Source organism: Artemia franciscana, chromosome 6, assembly GCF_032884065.1.
Source record: "Artemia franciscana chromosome 6, ASM3288406v1, whole genome shotgun sequence".
Classification (NCBI taxonomy): Eukaryota; Metazoa; Arthropoda; class Branchiopoda; order Anostraca; family Artemiidae; genus Artemia; species Artemia franciscana.
The window spans coordinates 16,872,722-16,891,623 of record NC_088868.1 but is presented as its reverse complement, the minus strand read 5'-3'; the positions used below and the strand labels follow the sequence as shown (position 1 = coordinate 16,891,623).

General features: G+C 35.8%; 3 protein-coding genes across 8 annotated transcripts in view; 1 reads left to right on the top strand and 2 right to left on the bottom strand.

Moving 5' to 3' along the window:
- Window positions 1-18,902, bottom strand: part of LOC136028113 (GTP-binding protein RAD-like) — a 196,796-nt gene that overhangs the window by 175,407 nt on the left and 2,487 nt on the right. For 2 of the 5 annotated variants that reach the window (XM_065705749.1, XM_065705753.1), the window contains exon 1: window positions 17,249-17,319. The exons of 1 other annotated variant lie outside the window; for it this stretch is intronic. The gene's annotated coding sequence lies outside the window, so the exon portion shown is untranslated. Of the gene's footprint in view, window positions 1-17,248; window positions 17,346-18,902 lie in introns of those variants that run through there. 2 more of the 5 variants (XM_065705748.1, XM_065705752.1) reach the window with 2 other exon arrangements.
- LOC136028511 (piggyBac transposable element-derived protein 3-like) lies at window positions 2,917-3,906 on the bottom strand. Its single transcript, XM_065706354.1, has 2 exons — window positions 3,736-3,906; window positions 2,917-3,642 (listed from the first exon to the last, which is right to left on the bottom strand). Exons 1-2 carry the CDS (start codon window positions 3,904-3,906, stop codon window positions 2,917-2,919), a joined length of 897 nt encoding a protein of 298 aa, XP_065562426.1.
- Window positions 17,442-18,902, top strand: part of LOC136028117 (uncharacterized) — a 37,471-nt gene continuing 36,010 nt past the window's right edge. The window contains exon 1 of one of the 2 annotated variants that reach the window (XM_065705759.1): window positions 17,442-17,530. The gene's annotated coding sequence lies outside the window, so the exon portion shown is untranslated. Of the gene's footprint in view, window positions 17,531-17,586; window positions 17,715-18,902 lie in introns of those variants that run through there. The other variant, XM_065705760.1, reaches the window with a different exon arrangement.

Genomic DNA, 18,902 nt, shown 5'->3' with positions numbered 1-18,902 from the left:
AAAGCAATAAGTTTGAAACTTTCTACGGGACCCTTTAAGATAAAAAACAAAACTTAGAGACAAAGACTAAAAAACTAAACAAAGTAAAACCTATAAGAATTAAAACACCAAACAAATTAGGAAATTGAAATGCACAAAAATTAATGATAATTAAGAAACTTCTCAATGTCATTAAAAACATCTCATGACTTGTTGTAAATTAATTATTTTGTTGGAACTTAATCATTTTAAAGTAAAGTCCGGGAAGCAAACAAAGTCGAATGTATTTTGTCCCTTACATGTGAAGGACCAATAGAGATGGTGCCTTCCATGTTGAGGAAAAAATGTTCTGTACATTTGATGGAACAGAGGGGTATTTTATACAGTTGTGCAAACAAAAAAGTAATAATAATAATAATTTATTTGAACCCTCTAAACATAAAAATATGTACTTAGAGGATTATGGAAACATAAATGCATATAATAAAACACTTATCATTGCAAACACTAAAAAATACACTAAAAATAACTCAGAAAGGATTAATACACCCCAACGAAAAATCTAAGATTGATTAAGATCGCTGTCGGAATCTGCTTTCTAAAACATCCATCTTATCACATATCTCAAAAGCTCTGTAACGTTTGGAGATAAAACTGTTACGAGACCAAACAGGAACACGAAGAAAATACTTTAAAAATTTGAAAAAGACAGACCGACTTTGTTGACGTTCTGACATGGTAAAAAAAACTTCCATAATAGCACCAGAAAAAAACACATGGGGAGCAAAAAACGAGTTATAAACCTGACCAAGTATGTTTTTCAAATCGGCCTTAAACTCTAGAAAGAAGCCCATAGGACTTTCTCAACTTCTCTCTCAACCCATTTATTGATAGTGACCTTGTTTGTCAAATCGAGGTCCCGAATGCAAGTCCAAGGTACTTGAGAGATGCACTGGCAAAAATTAAAACAGGATGAAATTACTATCTATTTTGGTTGGGTCCCACCAAGCAAGGTAAAGTGACTTTGAGATGCATCTCTTTACCCTCTGTGGTAACACAGCATTCAGCATACGAGACTTCTTGAATGTACTATTTTTGTTAGGAGTAGTACTGTTGTCAGTTAATTTGTCATCTCGCTAATATACAACAAACAAGAAATAATTAGTAAACTGCTGAAAATATGAATACTGTAGCACGCTGCGGACTGTTATCCATGATTTTGCCCAGCCATCTAAATTCAGCATAATTTATACGTTGCACCAAGCCAGGATTTAAGGTTTCTCGATAAACTCCAAGTTTCAACTGAAGTTGACGGTAACCACAAACAAGAGGCTTAGATTAATGAGATTATTCCAAAATTTTATATTAAAAAGAGGAAAAATAGTGATGAAAAATTAATGTTGCAAAAAAAAAAACAAAAAAACTTGAATTTGGCAAATTTTAGTCAAGACTTGATGTTTCTGTGCCCTAGCATCTCAGAACACATTCGGAAATGAGAAATTGCAATTAGTGAGCAAGCAAATCTGCATTTGGAATGTTCCCCATAAAATAGCAGAAAATTACTACTACTAACAACTATCTGCAGCACCAAGCCGCCTGAGGCCTACACATCTACACGCGTTCCTCTTCCATCCCAATCTATTCAAAGCCTTATTTTGACACCCTCCAAAGAAGTCCGTGTTTCCTTCAAATCTTTCTTTATGACGCCCACCAACCCCAGACAGGAACGACCTGTTTCCCGTTTAACCCTTAACGGTTGGCCGAAAAGGACAAGGACAATCTTCGGCAAACTGCAATCCTTCATTCACACAACTTGCCCTAGCCATCTCAACCTTTCTCTCATTATAGCCCTAAAAAGAATGATTGAACTCCATTTTTCGTACAGCTTACTGTTTGAAATACCGTCAGTGAGCCTGGTACCCTGAACCATCCCTAGGCAATTTCTCTGAAAAACATTTAGTAAATCTTCATCCGCTTTTCGGAGCGCCCATGGTTCAGAGCCATATTTGACCACTGTCATCACTGTAGTTTCTAATGTTCTAATCTTTGTTTCCGGACTTATCTTCCTATTCTTCCAAATTTTAACTGTGAAAATACACCCTGAGCCTTGGCTATTCTACTTTTAACATCTTCATTGTTCCCAGTAACAGGATGTTCCCACCCTTCGAACAGGAAGGGTGTACGAAAGCAAAGGATGGTTGGCCCCCAGCCCCCCATTGCACTTCCTGACTGAAGGGCCAAGAAACGGAGATCAGCACCGCCGGTAGGGACTGTATAGTCTATTACCGTATTGTTTACCTTCTTTTTTTACTGTTCCCACTGTCTTTACTAATAATACTACCAAAAGTAAGTAAAGCTGTACACCTGATCAATCTTTTCGCTACCCAGCGTTACCTTTTCGTCTTCACTTATTCCTAACCTTTGTGACTTAGTCTTCTTAACTTACTCTAACAGCCTAAACTCACAAAAACTCCCAAAATTTCATTCATTTTGTTCACACTTTCCTCTACGATGCTAAAATCATCAGCATTATCCAAGCCCAGGAGAAATTTTCCTCCCCATTCGATTCCGTGGTCTCTCATTGCCTTTCCTGTGCTTCTTCAGACAAAGTCCATTAAAATGAGCCATATAAAAGGGGATAGATCAGAACCCTGCTTAACCCTTTCAGGACGGAATTATGATAGAGCTAAAGAAAAAAATCCATTTTCAGGTTTTAACCTTAAATGACCTCACATATGATGAGATTGATGCAAAATATCAATTTCATTCATTCATTCCAGACCTACAGTTATGACTCCAATTGACATCTTCCGCTGTCACACGCCACTAAATCCATATAATGATCTAAAATGGAAATTTATTTTTAATGCCAATACAAAGAAGAAGAAATACAAAATAGTTATTGGGTATGAAAGATTTTGAAACAGTTTCTGTTCTTCACCAGACACAATGAAACATGACACTTGAAACACTGGATTCGAGCATAAGCCGAGCAGAGCCGGCATCACTTCTTATCAGCCACTGCCTCTGGCCAATGCTGGATGCCATCATAGCAAACACTATTGTATGGCTTTGGTTTGGCAAGCTTTGGTCTTTTTGGAGTGGAACAGTTTGGTCTCTGAGGGGTCTTCCACGAGGCTTTGGAGTTCCATCATTTGTAGAAGTAAGGTAGTTGGCAATTTCGCTCTTGAAATCTAAGAAGCTCTTATTGTGGGTTCGGCCTTGCTGACCCATATGACGCCGATAAAGCAACCATGCGTTGACGACTGAAATATCCAAGAAATAGTAAAAGAGACGCATATACCATTTTTTTCCACGTATATCTATCCTGTACAGCTCAATGAGCATGTCACTGAGGTCAACACCGCCCATGAATTTGTTGTACTCAGCAATACACAGGGGACGGACAACGTCGACGTACTTCTTTGAAGTACGGTCCCAGCGTTTGCAGTTATCTGAAGGTTCGGCGCCGACAAATGACGATGCAGTGCAGACGCTCTTGTTATCGAACCACTTCGTAACCACTATACCACTATTGGTCTCAACTCTGTAGTCAAAACTTCCTCTTCCCTTTTTTTTCAGTAAATCCTCAGCTTCGATATTGCAACCTTTCAGTCTGTTTGTCCTGACGGTGCCAGATGAATGAATCCCGTGTAAAAAGAGCTAGCGAATCAGTGGTATACTTGTGTAATAATTGTCAAAAAAGAGCTTGAAGTTTTTGTTTCTTGGAATCTCCTCTGCTAGTCTGAGCACAACCTCTGCTTCCTGACCAAGCTCAGTGACCGAAACTGAACTTTTTCCAGTATAGACCTCAAAGTCGTAGATGATTCCGCTGGCCCCTGCACGACTGAATATCTTGATTCCCCAGGAGTGGGGTTTGTCCTTGAGGTATTGCTTGTACCTTAGCTTTCCTTTAAAAGGGACCATTTGCTCGTCAATACTCTGCCTTTCCTCTGCAGGGATTTTAGTTAGACTTGCTTGCAGTCCGTCTATAACCGGCCGAAGTTTAAAAAGAGAGTCTTAGTCGTCTTGACCTTTTGGACACCAAGATGGATATCGTTTGCATGAAAAAATCTTCGAGGGGTTTTGAACCTGTCTCTGGGTATGACATCTGCAATGACGGGTAACCTTGTAGCTCTATTCCAGTGTTGAGACATTGTGGACTGTTTTATTATTCCCATGAGCATATGGATTCCCAGGAACTGTCCCATTTCCTTATTGGTGACTTTCAGTTGGAAACCCTCCTTCTGCATTGCATACAAATTGGACTGAAAAAGAATGCATTCGACCATGTCATCATCAAACATCTGCTTGAAATATTCAATAGGGGTTGGAATTTCCGGAGGAGGTGGAGGAAGAGAAGACTTCCAGGTTACATCGGGCGATTCAAAGTTTTGTTTTCTCTATCTAAATTCTCTGGAAGATGAAGATTGGAAAGGTGTTGCTGTACCAGAGGTAGATGGGTCACTAATAACAGAGGCAACCAAAGGGTATGGTGGTGGAGATGCACTTCGGTTGACGATGTGTACGTGAGTCAGTGATGATAAAGGTAAATCATCTTCATCAACATTGTATTCAAGGGAGGGGTCGACAGGGGGGTTCCAGTCAGGATCGTTATCATCTTCCTCATGGTCAAGGTCCTCCTCGTCTTCTATTTCCAGATCAGACAGTTCTCCATCTGGTTCAAGAGTATACTGAACAGCTTCGTCCCGTGAAAAGATGTGGTTCGCATTTCGTGTAGTCTGGCTTCTGAATAATCTTTCCTCCCGCTTTGACATGATAGCACTAAAAATAAAAAAAAATCATTAATTGTTGAAATTAATTTAAATTGTTGTTTGATATAATGCATGTCAATAAAAAAGTAGGTGTAATATTTTTCATTTTTATTGAAATTTACAGATATCAGGCCGGTCTCCATCAAATTTGACCAAATATTTGGATAAGTATGGTTTCTTGGACAAAAGAATTGTTTAGGTTTTCTTAGCTTTCTCTATATCAAACACTATATCTTTATATCTTTCATCAGATTCAGCACACAGATAATAAAACAACAGCAAAGAATCCAACTTTTTTGCTTTTCTGCATCCAGACATTTTGCTTCAAGTCAAAAATTTAATAACATTTAGTCTTCTTAGCTTTCAGTAACGTTTTGACTAAAATATCCCTTATCCTATAATTATATTCAGGGCTAATCTATTTCACTAAATTTTTTATGCTTTACCATTAAAAATTACCAGAATCATAAAAAATCACTTGTTTTTTGAAAAATAATCACTAAAAGTCACAAACTAGGTAGCACAACTACAAAGCTACCACAACTAAAAATTCTAAGGTTACAAAGAAATAACAAAAACATGCGAACAAAATGATGGCCCCCGTAACACAAAACCGACTATTAAAACGTTTGTTTTACCTTCATGGCCGGTTGATGCCTTATGGGATCAAGACAAATGAGTGGCCCTACCGGTAAACCAGGGACCCCCCACCTCAAATAATTAGTCTTAATTGATATTCTAATCATTCTTTATCTGCCCAATTTTTTCTTTAACTGTAACACTCCAAACAAAGAAAATAAAAAATATAATATTTCCCTTACCTTCAATAGTTCCTTCAATTACAAAACGAAGAACTGAAATGACCTGGGTAAAACCCAACAGATGTTTTCGCGTCTAAACGGGTATTTATTCGAAAGAACTCGATGTCCGCTATCTTATGGTATAATTTACGATTCAATTTCTTATAACTGGATGGCACTTATGTTGCAGCAAAGACTGTGATTCCAATTGTAATCACACGCCATGAAAGGGTTAACTCCTTATTTAGTAAAAAACCAGCTGCTAACATCATTTCCTACCTTAATTGCAGCAGTGTTACTCTTGTACATAGCACTAATCACTTTAATAAATTAGTCTGGTATACCATGCAAGGATAAGATCTTTGCTAAAGCTCTTCTATTAACAGAATTGAACACTTGCTCATAATCTATGAAACTGAGGACCAAAGGTGCTCGACAACTCAGGCCCTTCTTAATTATTAACCTAAGAGTAAAAATGTGGTCGACGCATCCTCTACCTTTTGTAAAACCTGACTGTTCTTCTCTCATAACTTGTCTACAGCATCTTTCAGTCTAAAAAGTATAGTAATTTGCTACCTACAGACTAAAGAGTAATTTGCTACCAGACTAAAGTCTCAATAATTACGATACTCGCACTTATCACCTTTCTTCCACAGTGGTTTAATTAGTGTTCTCCTAAAATCGTTAGCCACTTCACCTATTTCAAAAATCATATTCATAATCTTCAGTAACTTATTTCTGACCTCATAGCCACCATATTTAAGAAACTCATTTACGAGACGATCAGCTATGTTCTTCCCATCCAAGTTATCAAAAAAAAATTTCATTTTCCTCTATATCTTTTGTTGTAACCCTATCTCGGTTTAGCACATTCTCAAAATGTTATGCCCATCTGTTTTTGACTCTTTCTTCATCACTAATTGTTTCCCTGTTCCTATCATTAACTGGGTCAAGTCAAGATTGACTACTTCCTCTCAATTTATTAACGTTCCAGTACAATTTTTTACTATTATGTCGTGCAGCTGCATCTTTAGATCCTTGGCAATTTTATCCATGGCCTTCACACCTCCTTAGTTCATATTTTGATACTTTCTTCACTTTCTTTACATTCCTTTTGTTTTCATATGATCTATCACTCAGATAATTCTTGTATACAAGTCTTTTTTCCTCCCTATCAAATATAAATCTTCTTCACTTACATTCCTAGCTGCCGTCCTAACTTCCTTCCCTAAGACAGCATCAGCAACTTCAAAAACTGTTTTTTTCTAAAAAATTTCCAAAAATTTTCATATTGTCAAATTTGAAAGTGTCACGTTTAGTATTCAACTGTTCCTGGAAATTTTCTCTGAAATTCTCATCTTGGAGTCTTCCAACATCATAACTTCTCGGGAGGTAGTCATATTTCTAAAATTTCAGCTTTAAATTAACCCTAGACTCTACTAAATGGTTATCTTTACTTTTAACATCAATAATACCACTCCTAAATACCCTTGTATCTTGTATTGATCCTGTCAGTCTTCGGTTTACTATAAAATAACCAATAAGGTCTGCTGTGTTACCAAAACGCGAATACCATGTTAACTTATGGGCCATTTTATAACCAAACATAATTCTGGTTATAACTGGATTGCTATGCCTACAAAGTTGAAAAAGTCTGTAGTTATTACTGTTTTCTTTTCCTACACCAAATTTAACTAGGCTAGGATACCATCTATTCCTATTTCTGCCAACATGGGCGTTAAGATCTTCTCGTTAAAACAAGATATTTTTTCTTGGTACCCTGTCTATTTGTTCCTGTAACTGTTAGAAAAATTTATCTGAGTCATTGGTATCTCCGTTAGTCGGTTCTACAGAGGTATATACTACTATAAATAATACCCTCAACTTTTTAGTCATAAAACGAGTATATTCTATTATTAATACATTACCGGCATAAACAAGACTTAACAGCTTCCTTGTTCATTATAAGCCCTACTCCCTGTCTATGTACCCCATCCTTCCTGCCTGAGTAAGCAAATTCTATATTACCTAATTTCGTGCTTCCTACCCCTGGCATATGGGTTTCTGAAGCTCCTATAAGTTCAGTTCAAATCGTCTGAATACATCAGTCTAAATGACAATATGATAGTCATTTTTTAACGTCGTAATATGAGGTTCCAATTTTCATGTTCTTTAAATCATTGAAATTATTTTATCCTCAGGAAAAGCGAAGATCCAGGATTCCAGTACAGAACAGGGATCACATATCATCTCAGGTATACACTGAAGTGCTTGTGGTCACAACATGGTGTTCAGCACTTGGTGATACTCTTCTATCAACAAGAGTCAAAATCCTACACAAACAGTCTCAATCCTATTACCTCTGACTCATCATATATTCCGCCTATAAACGTCATGCTATTACGGAGAAGATGAAAGTTTCTTTGGGATATGGACCAGGTGTGCCATTCCTGCTTTTTCGACATATAGAAGCAGCAACCAATTCATTGGAATCAAAGAACATCGGAAACCTTGGACAGTAGGATTGCTGCCCCCTCCTTGAACAACAAGGAAAACCAGTTTTTTGTATAGGAAGTTCTTATGCATTTGTTTTCCTTTTTTTTCGGGTGTGATAGTATGGAACCGGTGGTCTAAGAATGTTAGAAGAGGGAGGGCTCATTTGAAGAAAGTGTTGTCGTACCTAGTGCTCTTTTGAAGTAATAAGAGATGTTGTGCCACAGGAAGGGATTGTTCTCTGCCATTCTGCGCCACAAAACATCAATTTTTTTCCAAATAGGGTCAAAATGCCAGAGAATGAGAATTCTAGGATAGCGCATTATTTTTACGATCTTAAAGCCGAAACAAAAGGTTTTGGCTTCTCATTATTATAAATCATAGAGATTCCTGTTTTCTCTCATTTTGTGCCACAAAACCTCAGCTATTGTCCAAAGAAGATATAAATTCCAGAGAGTCCATTTTATTTTTAATGGTCTAGAGCTAAAACTTGAAAGTTTTTAGCCCCAAAATTTGAAAACGATTAAATAGACGTGGGAGGTTTCTATTAGGGGATTTACGTTTGAACTTTCAGAGTGTACTATTGGGAATATTGAGCTAAATCAAAAGACTCTATCTGCATCCAAGTTTGTCATGAGGATGTTATTCCGATATCTCAGCTTAAGTTATTAAGTTGAAACTTTCAGGGTAATTTGATAGAGATATTTAACAAAACAGAGTTGTTGAAATTGTGTATCTGCAAAATCTCTAGAATCGCGTATGGTATTAAGGTGAAACATTCAAGTGATGTTGGGGTGGCTGCTGAACTAAATGAAAACAGTATATGCATGCAGGTTATCAAAGGCATGCATTAGCAATGCTTTAGAAGAACGGCTGAGGGTATTAATTTGAAACTTCCAGGGCTATTACAACTACAGGTACAACTTCTGCTACTTATGCTACTACGACTACTACTGTTACTACTATTGCAAATATTTACAACTGGAATCCTTGCGACTGCAACTAATTGTTACTGTTTGCTGCTGTAACTTCTTGCGAGTGTGACTACTAGCAACTTTGAATACATGCAACTGGCACTAATCACGATTCTAACTAATTGTGACTACGAAATCAACTGCTCGAGACTACGACTACTCAACTAAATCAACACGAAAATTTTTTTTATTAAGTTAAAGCAGTCAACTGATAAATTATCGTCCCTCATTTAAAAGCAGCCGAAATCAAGCCACGAAAGTTGATGCGCACAAGGCAAACACCACTCACATCGAAAATTTCTAATCCACCACAGACACTTCCATCCTATCTCAGCAAAAATAACTATTAGAAATAATTCATATACGCATCAAAAATTGTCTAATTCCTTTGAAGGTACCTAACGAGTGATATTCTCAAGCTGACTCAGGTAGTGTATTACACACCATGTGACTTGTGGTTAACGGATTGATATCAGGACTCACCGACGGAGTAAACAGAATATTAATACTCCTTGAGTTGCAAAGATGATGCGTAGACCAAAAAATAGGGGGAAGTTTTTAGGACTGCTCGAACTCCCTGTGGAGAAAAGTGAAAGACGCACATGAAAGAATGTAGAGTGACTGAACTTGCCTGAGAAATACGGGAGAAAATAAAAAAATTGATTCAGCAACACTTAGGACAAGGCAATTAACATCGTTCCGAAAGCTGACTCTCTTAAAAAGGGGCACTAGTTTGAAAAGTCTCTCAGACTCCGTTCCTACTGCAGTAGTATGCAGTACTAAGGGTACTGGCCTCAACAAAAGCGACGAGATTGTCCTCATCATGAGAAGGCGATCGACATTTTTTAGCATCGAAAGATTCAGGATGACATAGCCGACAGCAATTTGTATATTTCTGTCAATTAACCACTACTATAAGTCCACTATTATAACTCAAAAACAAAAGTAGCCTTGGAACAGAGCGTTGAGAAGCTCCAAACTCAACAAAGTATAACCCTACTCTCTTACGCCATTAAGTGATAACTTATAAAGCAGAATCTCGTATGTTAAAAAATCAGAAACGTTACAGACCTCCAGAAATATAGAAGCAGAAATCAAACTAGAGTCCAGCGCAGTGTGGAAAAAATTCAAAAGAGTTGCACAGGTGAATGATCAGCTTCAAAAACCAAACTGAAAATGAGGGGAAAAGTTTGTTGCCTCTAAAAAAGATATTAGATGGGAAAACATGGCCTTTTCGAAGAATTTGCTAAAAACAGACACCAAAGATATACGTCCATAATTAGCTGGGTTATTCGGTGGTCTACCTATTAATATAACAATGACCCTAACTTGCTTAAGAGTTTTAATAAATCCAAAATTTTTTAGACATTTGGGAGTGATTAACAGTATCTAATAGACTGTAAATTCAAATTCATTTGTTCTTTTCAATAATCTTGGTGATTGTGGTGATTTTTTTCATGCTAATAAAAATAAAAACACACAGCTCAGAATAAAATTGATTTTAGTTAAATTCAAATTAAGTTCCGGTCTACTTTTATGGTACTTTCTGCTCGTTTAAATTCGACTTGGTTATTTATTATAATTTCTGTTATTTTTTTTTGTTTCGTTTTTTTATTAATAGTTATTTATGGTTGTTTTATGGTTGAAATGTTACCGTATATAATTTTATTTCTACTCATTTTTGATGCAACATAGCTTTTAATTTTCTTTGAAAAATGCCTTTGTGGATTTTATTTTATTACTAATCATACTGAAGACCTGAGAAGTGTTAGACTTATGAGCAAAATTGTTGAGCTATGTCACACTATTATTATGGTCTATTTTAAAATTCAGATTACAGTTCAGAATTATCATGCGTAAAATGTATTTTGCACACACAAAAAAATGCAAGGAGAAAGCGTAATGTATGATGTCAAATTAGGTCAACCATTATCAGGGTAGGATTATCAAGTGGAGCATTCCAGTCTCACAATTTTGAACTACAAATCTCAAAAAAGTAATGTAGAAACCATAGTTTTAGAAACTGGTCTGGTGAATGTCAAATTTGAACCGTGAGTCCCATGGGACTTTGACTTTTTCGATAAACAAACATTATTTTTATTGGCTTTCTCATCCATTTTTAAAATTATTTAGGGAAAATGAAAGTTTAATTTTTATAAATACGCTAATCTTGGCTATAGGATTGTCATTACAAGCACTAAAAATTCTGATTAGGCCGGTATAGGCATTTGTAAGTTAAATGATGAAATAGCTTGAAGGAAGTATCCAATTTTACAGGTTGAATCATTCCAGAAGTTCCATTTATGTCAGTCTATGTGCATTAATTAAAAACTGCAGTTAAGAGTCAACGTATTTAAATGGAATAACTAACTGAAGTGTAATGAGAGAGCGTCAACCTTCTTCTTATTTAGGAAAATGTATCCATTTTTAAAACCAAAGGAGGCCGAAGACTGAGTCAGTTAATTCTTAATTCAAAATCAAGTAGATGTGGGCAGCTAGCCATGGCTAATTGTAGGAAAAGCCAAGACAGATAGTCAAAGTGAGTGATAGGTGAATTTTGCATAAACCCATTTTAGGATTGAATAAAAATGATGTTATTTCACTTGTTGATAGATAAGTTTATCATCCATCCGTCCATGTGTCCTTCCTAGGGCAGAAGTAAGGTAGATAATCAAAGAACTAAGGGATGAAAGACTGGATCGATCTTTGGTTGACGCGTGAAGGATAATGTTCACTGGACTTTTATACAAAATCTGAGACTGAATTTGCTTAGGCTCACAGGTGAACAAGTGAACCTAGGAAGAAGTGGCGGGAATCAAGCCATGACAAATTGTAGAAAATGCCAAGACATATAGTCAAAGTGAGTGAGAGGCAAAAATCCCATTTTAAAAATCATTTAAAAATCCATTTTAATTCCATTTTTTGGCATAATCCCAATTTAGGATTGTGTAAAAATGATGGCATTTCACTTGTTGATACCTAAGTCTATTCTATCCGTCCATGCTTCCTTCTTGGGCACAACTAAGGCAGATAGTCATAGAACTAAGGCATGAAAGATTGGACTGATTTTGGTTTGACGTGTGACGGACAATAGCCATTGGATTTGTATGCAAAATCTGGAACTGAATTCGCTTGGACTCGCATACGAACGAGTGAGCCCAAGGTAAACCTTCACCCTGAAAAATATCTTTTTTTCACAATATCACAAGAAGACTTATTCATCAACTCTGGCTTTAAGCTTTCAGTTCGGAAGTTCCGATAGTTAATCGATCAAATTCCCATAGTTAACAACTAGTTATACTTGTACTACCCTAAAATACTTTTAGTTGAGCATTAATGAAGTTTTTGCGTAAATAGAGGGGGATTTAAATTATAAAAATCTCCCGAAACAAAATGTGAAATTCGTTCGTTTTAAGTTTAGTGCTTTTTCAAATAAAGTATTTGAGACAACTTTTTGGTCTAAAAATACTACTTTACCAATAAATAAACTGGTATTGTTGCTATTTTGCTAAAAAAAAAAGTGTGGTTAGTTCCGATGGTATTTCAATAACACGCTGAAGTTGATTAATTTTAACTTAAGCAATAGATTGTAGGTTCAAGAAACAGAAAACTTTGTCAGAAAACAAAACTTAAAAAAAAATGAACATTGTAAGCAAGATAAATATAATCAGATTCAGTTTAACATTTAACCTGTTGGGAATAAGCTTAATAGTAAATTTATTGCTGCCATAATAAATATTTATCGTGAAATAAAAAATTCTCGTGGAAAATCGCAATTTTTCCATTAAAGTCAAATTCAACAATAAATCACAAAAGGATCTAAACAACTCTGATTTTCTCGGAGATTTTGGAGTTTCTAAAGGATATTAAAGTTATCTTGTGACCCCATTACATTTTCACCTGGAAAAGTCAATGAATATGAGCCGGCTTATTAATGCAGGTCTGCTGTACAGAAGAGAGCGAGAGTGAGTAGGAAGAGCCGTAGTGGCACCAGCCGGCCTCTAGGCCTTAAACTGATGGGGAAAGGTGGCTCAAGTACTCGCACTTCCCACAAACCAAACAGAAGGGAGGAGAAGATGGCAAAGAAGGATATACCTTCACACAAATTCTAGAATTAGAATCTCATGGTGAAAACATTTTTGGAGGCCTGTTCTCCAACAAGAAGAAGAGGTCGTAACGGACAAGTGAAGTCCTTTGACCAAAGTATAAGGAAAGAAGAAGAAGCTGTTGAAATCCAACAAAATTGCAATAGTCACCCGAAAAACGAATTTTACAGCTATTTGCACAAAATAGGGGTTGCGTGAACTGCAAGTAAACTTCGACAATATTGCAGAAAACATCTTTGACTACTTCACTTGTTTTTTTTTTACATATTGCATGTGTGGTTTTTTCAAACAATAATGTCATGCTTATCCAGTTTATGAAATCATCATTTGTTTGTGAACGATGAGAGTATCCATTTTTCTTAAAAATATGTTTTTAAAAAACAAACAAAATGTTCAACCTTAATTCCATTCAGAAATCAGCCGAAAAGGCCATTCAGAAATCTTTACAAGACTAAATCTTTATAAGATTATCCGGTACATTTTTAGAAAAGAAATTCATTAGGCTCGTTGGGAGTATATGTGACAAGATTTTGAAAAGGTAACACATTTCCGCATATCAATTCAATGTTCCTCTTTACCATTTTCCAACATTCAGGGCTACGTGTTTTCTATAATAAATGACATATTCGGCAATGTTGCTTGTTTTCGCTCCCCGTGTTCTTTTACTTGTCCAGTGGGATTTCCATTTATTGGGTTTAACCCCTAAAAGATAACAACAAATACTTATCTGGCCACGTGTCACTTGAAATGACACGAACAACTACGAGAATAACAATATTTTTCATGTGTAAAATAGCCTATATTATTGCTTTAATGCTATGTGAAGTTCTGACAAGGAAGAGGCTGGGGCTTCGGACCTGTTTCTAATTTTACAGGCAAATACACCTTCAGCAATTATTTCAGAGCTGGTGTGTGGACAGATTACCGAAGATTGTCCTTTTTGGCCAACCGTCTGGGGCTACACGGAACAGATTACCGACAGATTACCGAAGATTGTCCTTTTTGGCCAACCGTCTGGGGCTACACGGAAAGCAGGTCGTCCTTGTCTGGGTTGGGAGGATGTCATAAATAAGGATTTAAAGGAAATGGGAACTTCCTGGGAGGGTGTAAAGAGGGAGGCTTTAAATAGATTAGGTTGGAGGAGGAGCGTGCGTAGCTGTGTTGGCCTCAGGCGGCTTGGTGCTGCAGTGAGTTATTAGTAGTAGTAGTAGTAGTAATCAATTTAAAGTCCTAGTTTAGCCAGGGAAGTGTTTTTTTCACTAAAAAATCACCACCTTCTTTGAACTCCAATTATATAGCCCTATTTTTGGCCCCCTTGAGCCAGTATCCAGTTCCTGACTGTCATTTACACTAAATTTCACTTTTTCTGTTACTCATTTCTTGTCAATATTACTAAGGGTCATAGTTAAGCACTAGAGAAGTCATTGTTAAATAGCATGTGCTTATGTATATATAGCTTTTTGCTACTTATTCTTCTCTGGTTATATAATGCTTGATGTGGTATAAACCAATAGAAGGACCTGTAGATCTATGGAAGAAAACCTGTTTAAAAAAGATAATTCTTTGTAATTTACATAATAATTATAGCTAACACATTCTACATGCAGCCCTGCTCTACTTTAGCCCCAATCCTCCTAATATGGAAATCTATAGCTGAAATTACATATTTTCTATTGATTCTGCTAATCTATCCCTCAACCCTAGTACCTGTTAATTGAAGCAACTGTGGCAAAACAAGAACTGGAAAAACAAGTATAAGGTGGCAGAAAACATTGGAAATATATAATTTGGGCTATATATTTGCAAATTAGGCATGTTAGGGGTAAATTTTTTGTTGTTCATATTTTGACTTACAAATAAAGTGAATATACCACTTGATGCCTTTTTGTATGTTCTTTACAAATATAATAATTGCTTATATTGCTAGTTCAAGTTTAAGCACTTTGTCAAAAAGGACCAAAAACACATACTTTAATTGAAAATTTGGCGTCAAAGAAGAAGAAAAACAGCATAATTTATTAATCCAACTTAATTGTGGAAAATCAGTGCTCATAGATTATACAACACTTACAAAATGGATTAATAATGAAACAGTAAGTTTGAGACCAATGTTTTAAGCTTTTTTATACCCAAAAACTAGTTGAGTATATTTTGGTTATTTTCAAGAGCTCAAAAACTTGCAATTGAAGCACTTATTATGTTTGTAAAGAACATAAAAAAGGCATCCAGGGGTATGTTCACTTTATTTGTAAATCAAAAATATGAACAACAAAAAATTTACCAATTATTAGTATAGCTGCATGATTTTCCCCTGGGTATGTTAGCCAAGTGGAAGGTTACTTATACCTGATCCTGCCCCTACTGTTATTACTTGGTTAAAAAAAAAAACAAAGAAAGTTTCCATTGAAAAGGAAAGAGACCAAAAGCAAGATTGAATTTGTCATAGCTTGGAGGTTTGCCCCTTCAGTCTGTTATAAGAAAACAGATTCACAATTGAAGCTTTGTTCATTTCAAGCCATAGCCAGGAAGTGCAATAGGAAGCTAGGGGCCAGTCATCCTATGCTTTTGCATGCCCTTCCTGCTTAATGACCCCAGATTTCTCTAGGTAACCTGTTAAGTTTGGGCCAATTCTGGCTGAACTTACAGTCACATCACTGACCTTTGTTCCAAACCAAATAAACTGCTAATGCCAGGAATTAAACCTGTGCCCTTTGGATAAAAGATTCTCAACCTAGAGTGCCAGCCACTCAGGAAGGAACACAAATGTCACCAGAGAACAAAAATTATTTGGAAAAAGAAAATATTGAAAAAAAAAACTCAAGTCATAGTTGCTCCCATTTTTTACTGCTGTCCCACAAACAATATGTATTTTATTTAGACAAATAAATTTTAAGACAGGTATCAACAAAACCTCATCAGGGATTGTATTTACTTACAATACAATCAGCAATATGAATGCTTAGTTGTGTGATATTCTAGTCTTGAAATAATAAAAAAAGAGAAATTATATGTTCTATTTTTTTTCCACCAGCCCATTTGAGAAAAATCATTTGTGACAACAATATACCCATGGTTGGCTCAGAATCTCTCTGGAATGCTTTAAACAGAAGGAATTTTAAGAACAATTATACTGATCAGCAAGAAGAATATTAACATAATTCTCTAAACTTGGCACTTTTTAAGACAGTTTTTAGCAAAGGAAATGCAAAACTTTAATGGTGTCCAATGTCATCTAAAAAAAAAAACCTTAAAATGTGTCAGATGTATTTTGATACAAGATGCCTCAAAGACTTTTAGTTGAATCTACAAAATGAAGGGCCAGGTATTCCTTTACATTTTATAAAAACATGTAAAAAAAAAAAAACAGTTCAAATTTTTTCACAAAAGAAGAAGCTTGATGTAAAATAATAAATATATTTTTAACAGAAAGCAACTGACATCAATGAAATCAAATAAAACAAAAATTCATGGAGAATAAATAATACAAGCCATATGTTTAACCTATAATGAGGTGGCATAAAAGATTATTTATAAAATTAAAAAATGTTATGGCTTAAAGTTCTGCTCAATCAACAGGAATTGTCTTCTCAGAACTAAGGCCAGAGAAAAAGAAACTGATAACCAAAAAATAAGGCACCCAAAAATTTCAGGACCCTCTAGAGGGAAAAGAAATAGAAGTAAGTACTTCAAAATACCTTCCTGGGACATAGGCCTACTTTAGCCTGTAGACACATCCCTGAAAGTTTCATTTTCCTAGCCAAACCTCTTTCAAAGATAGCCAAAAGTAGGTAAAGTAAAATTTTACCCCTACTTTACCTACAAAAATCCAGTTTAAATAGCAATCTCAACAAATATAGACTATATAAAAGGCTATAGGTATTGGCCTAATCATTCTAAAAAATTTTTCAACTAAAAATTATAGGAAAGTTTAGAAACTAGGCCTGTTCGATATAGTAATATTTGACTAGCTCACCAATGTGATAGCTGCCTTCCTAAGAACCAACCTTTTTAATAACCATAAAGCTATTCTTCTGACTCCTTATGAAGCTTAGCCTATGCAAGACAGGCCTAGAACACCAAAAACCCTTTAGAACTTAAGGAATATGCGTAAGATTACTTACAGGTCACTGAAAAGCTAAGATTATTTCCACTATTTACAGTTTCCTTGTCTTTTCTCTAGACTTAGCGATTTCACATGTTTATCCATTTAAAAAAAATATGTAACGTTGACTTCGAGCGTTCGAGAGGGTAATCCTGGTAGCCTCTGACGTCATTTGCGTCTCATAAAACCCTCGGATTACTCAGATAAGTAATCGGACAAGTAAAAGAACACGGCGGCTATAAAGTTCAAATATTGGATCCCCTCTTTCTCAGCGCCAAATCAAGCTTTTAAAAGACAACTAGTAGGCTAAATATCTCTGAGGATTGTTATTTATATATTTTTTTCCTTGATCGAAGTTTATTTGTCAATTTTTATGAAATTCTTAATAATATTATTTTCTTCCTTGGAATATAGGCCTAGTTCAGTTTGCTGAATGAAACTTTCAGTAGGCTGATGGCTCAAAAGCCAATCTAGCCTATGCACTGGTAAGGTATTTTATGTTTTCCTGCCTTCAAGACTTAGAACAGTGCTCTTTATGGTAAAAGTCTTAATTAGGAATTATGGAGAAGGAAACATGTTAAGAAAACAATTCTTACTTCATAATAGGCCTGTGTAGAATAATTGTAGGCTAGCTAATACATTTTGTCTACTGCTCCACTGTACTTGACAAAATTCTTGTTTGCCTACTTTTCACTGACTTGGAAAGGGGTTAGGTTATGTCCCAAGCAGGTATTTTGAAGTAGACCACATACCTCTACTCATCCCTTTAGATGACAGTGACTTTTGATGACCTTTAAAAATCTTTCTGTTATAAAATGAAACCTTGCAAAATAGTTCTTTTGCTAAAATGAAGCATATAAAACTTTTTGCAGCTTGACAACTTTGCTCAATGCCAATTTATGAGGTTTCAAAGGTGTTATTTTAAATCCCTACTGGATCCAGCATCATTGGGGGCAGTTGGGGGGGGGGGTAGATATCTTAGAAAATACTTAAAGCAGAAATATCAGGATGAAACTGGGTGGGAAGAATAAAAATCAAGTATGAGGTATGTGATTGATATAACAGAACCAGATCCACTTTCTTTGGTGGAGTTGGGGGGAGGGATACTTTGTAAAAATTAGAAAAAATGAGGTAATTGTAACTTACAAACTGGTGATCAGATCTTAATGAAATTTTATATTTAGAAGGATCTTGTGCTTTAGAGCTCTTATTTCAAATTCTGACCAGATCCTCTAACTTTGGGGGGAGTTGAAGGGGGAAACTGGAAGTCTTGGAAAGCATGGAAATTGGGTTGTCTTTATCTTACAAATAGGTGATCAGATTTTAATGAAACTTGATATATAGAATGATTGTATGTCTCAGATGCTCCATTTTTGACTTGAATTGGATTTAGGAAATAGGGGGTTGAAGGGGGAAACAGGAATCTTGGAAAATTCTTAAAGTGGAGAGATAGGGATAAAACTTGATAGAAAGAATAAGCAAAAGTTCTAGATACATGATTGACAATTGGAATAGATTTGTTCTCTTTGGAGGAGCAGGGGGGTGTTAATTTGGAAAAAATTAGAAAAATTGAGGTATATTTAACTTAAAAATGGGTGACTGGATCTTAATGTAATTTATTATTTGGAAGGAACTCATGTCTGAGAGCTCTCATTTCAAATCCTGACCTGTTG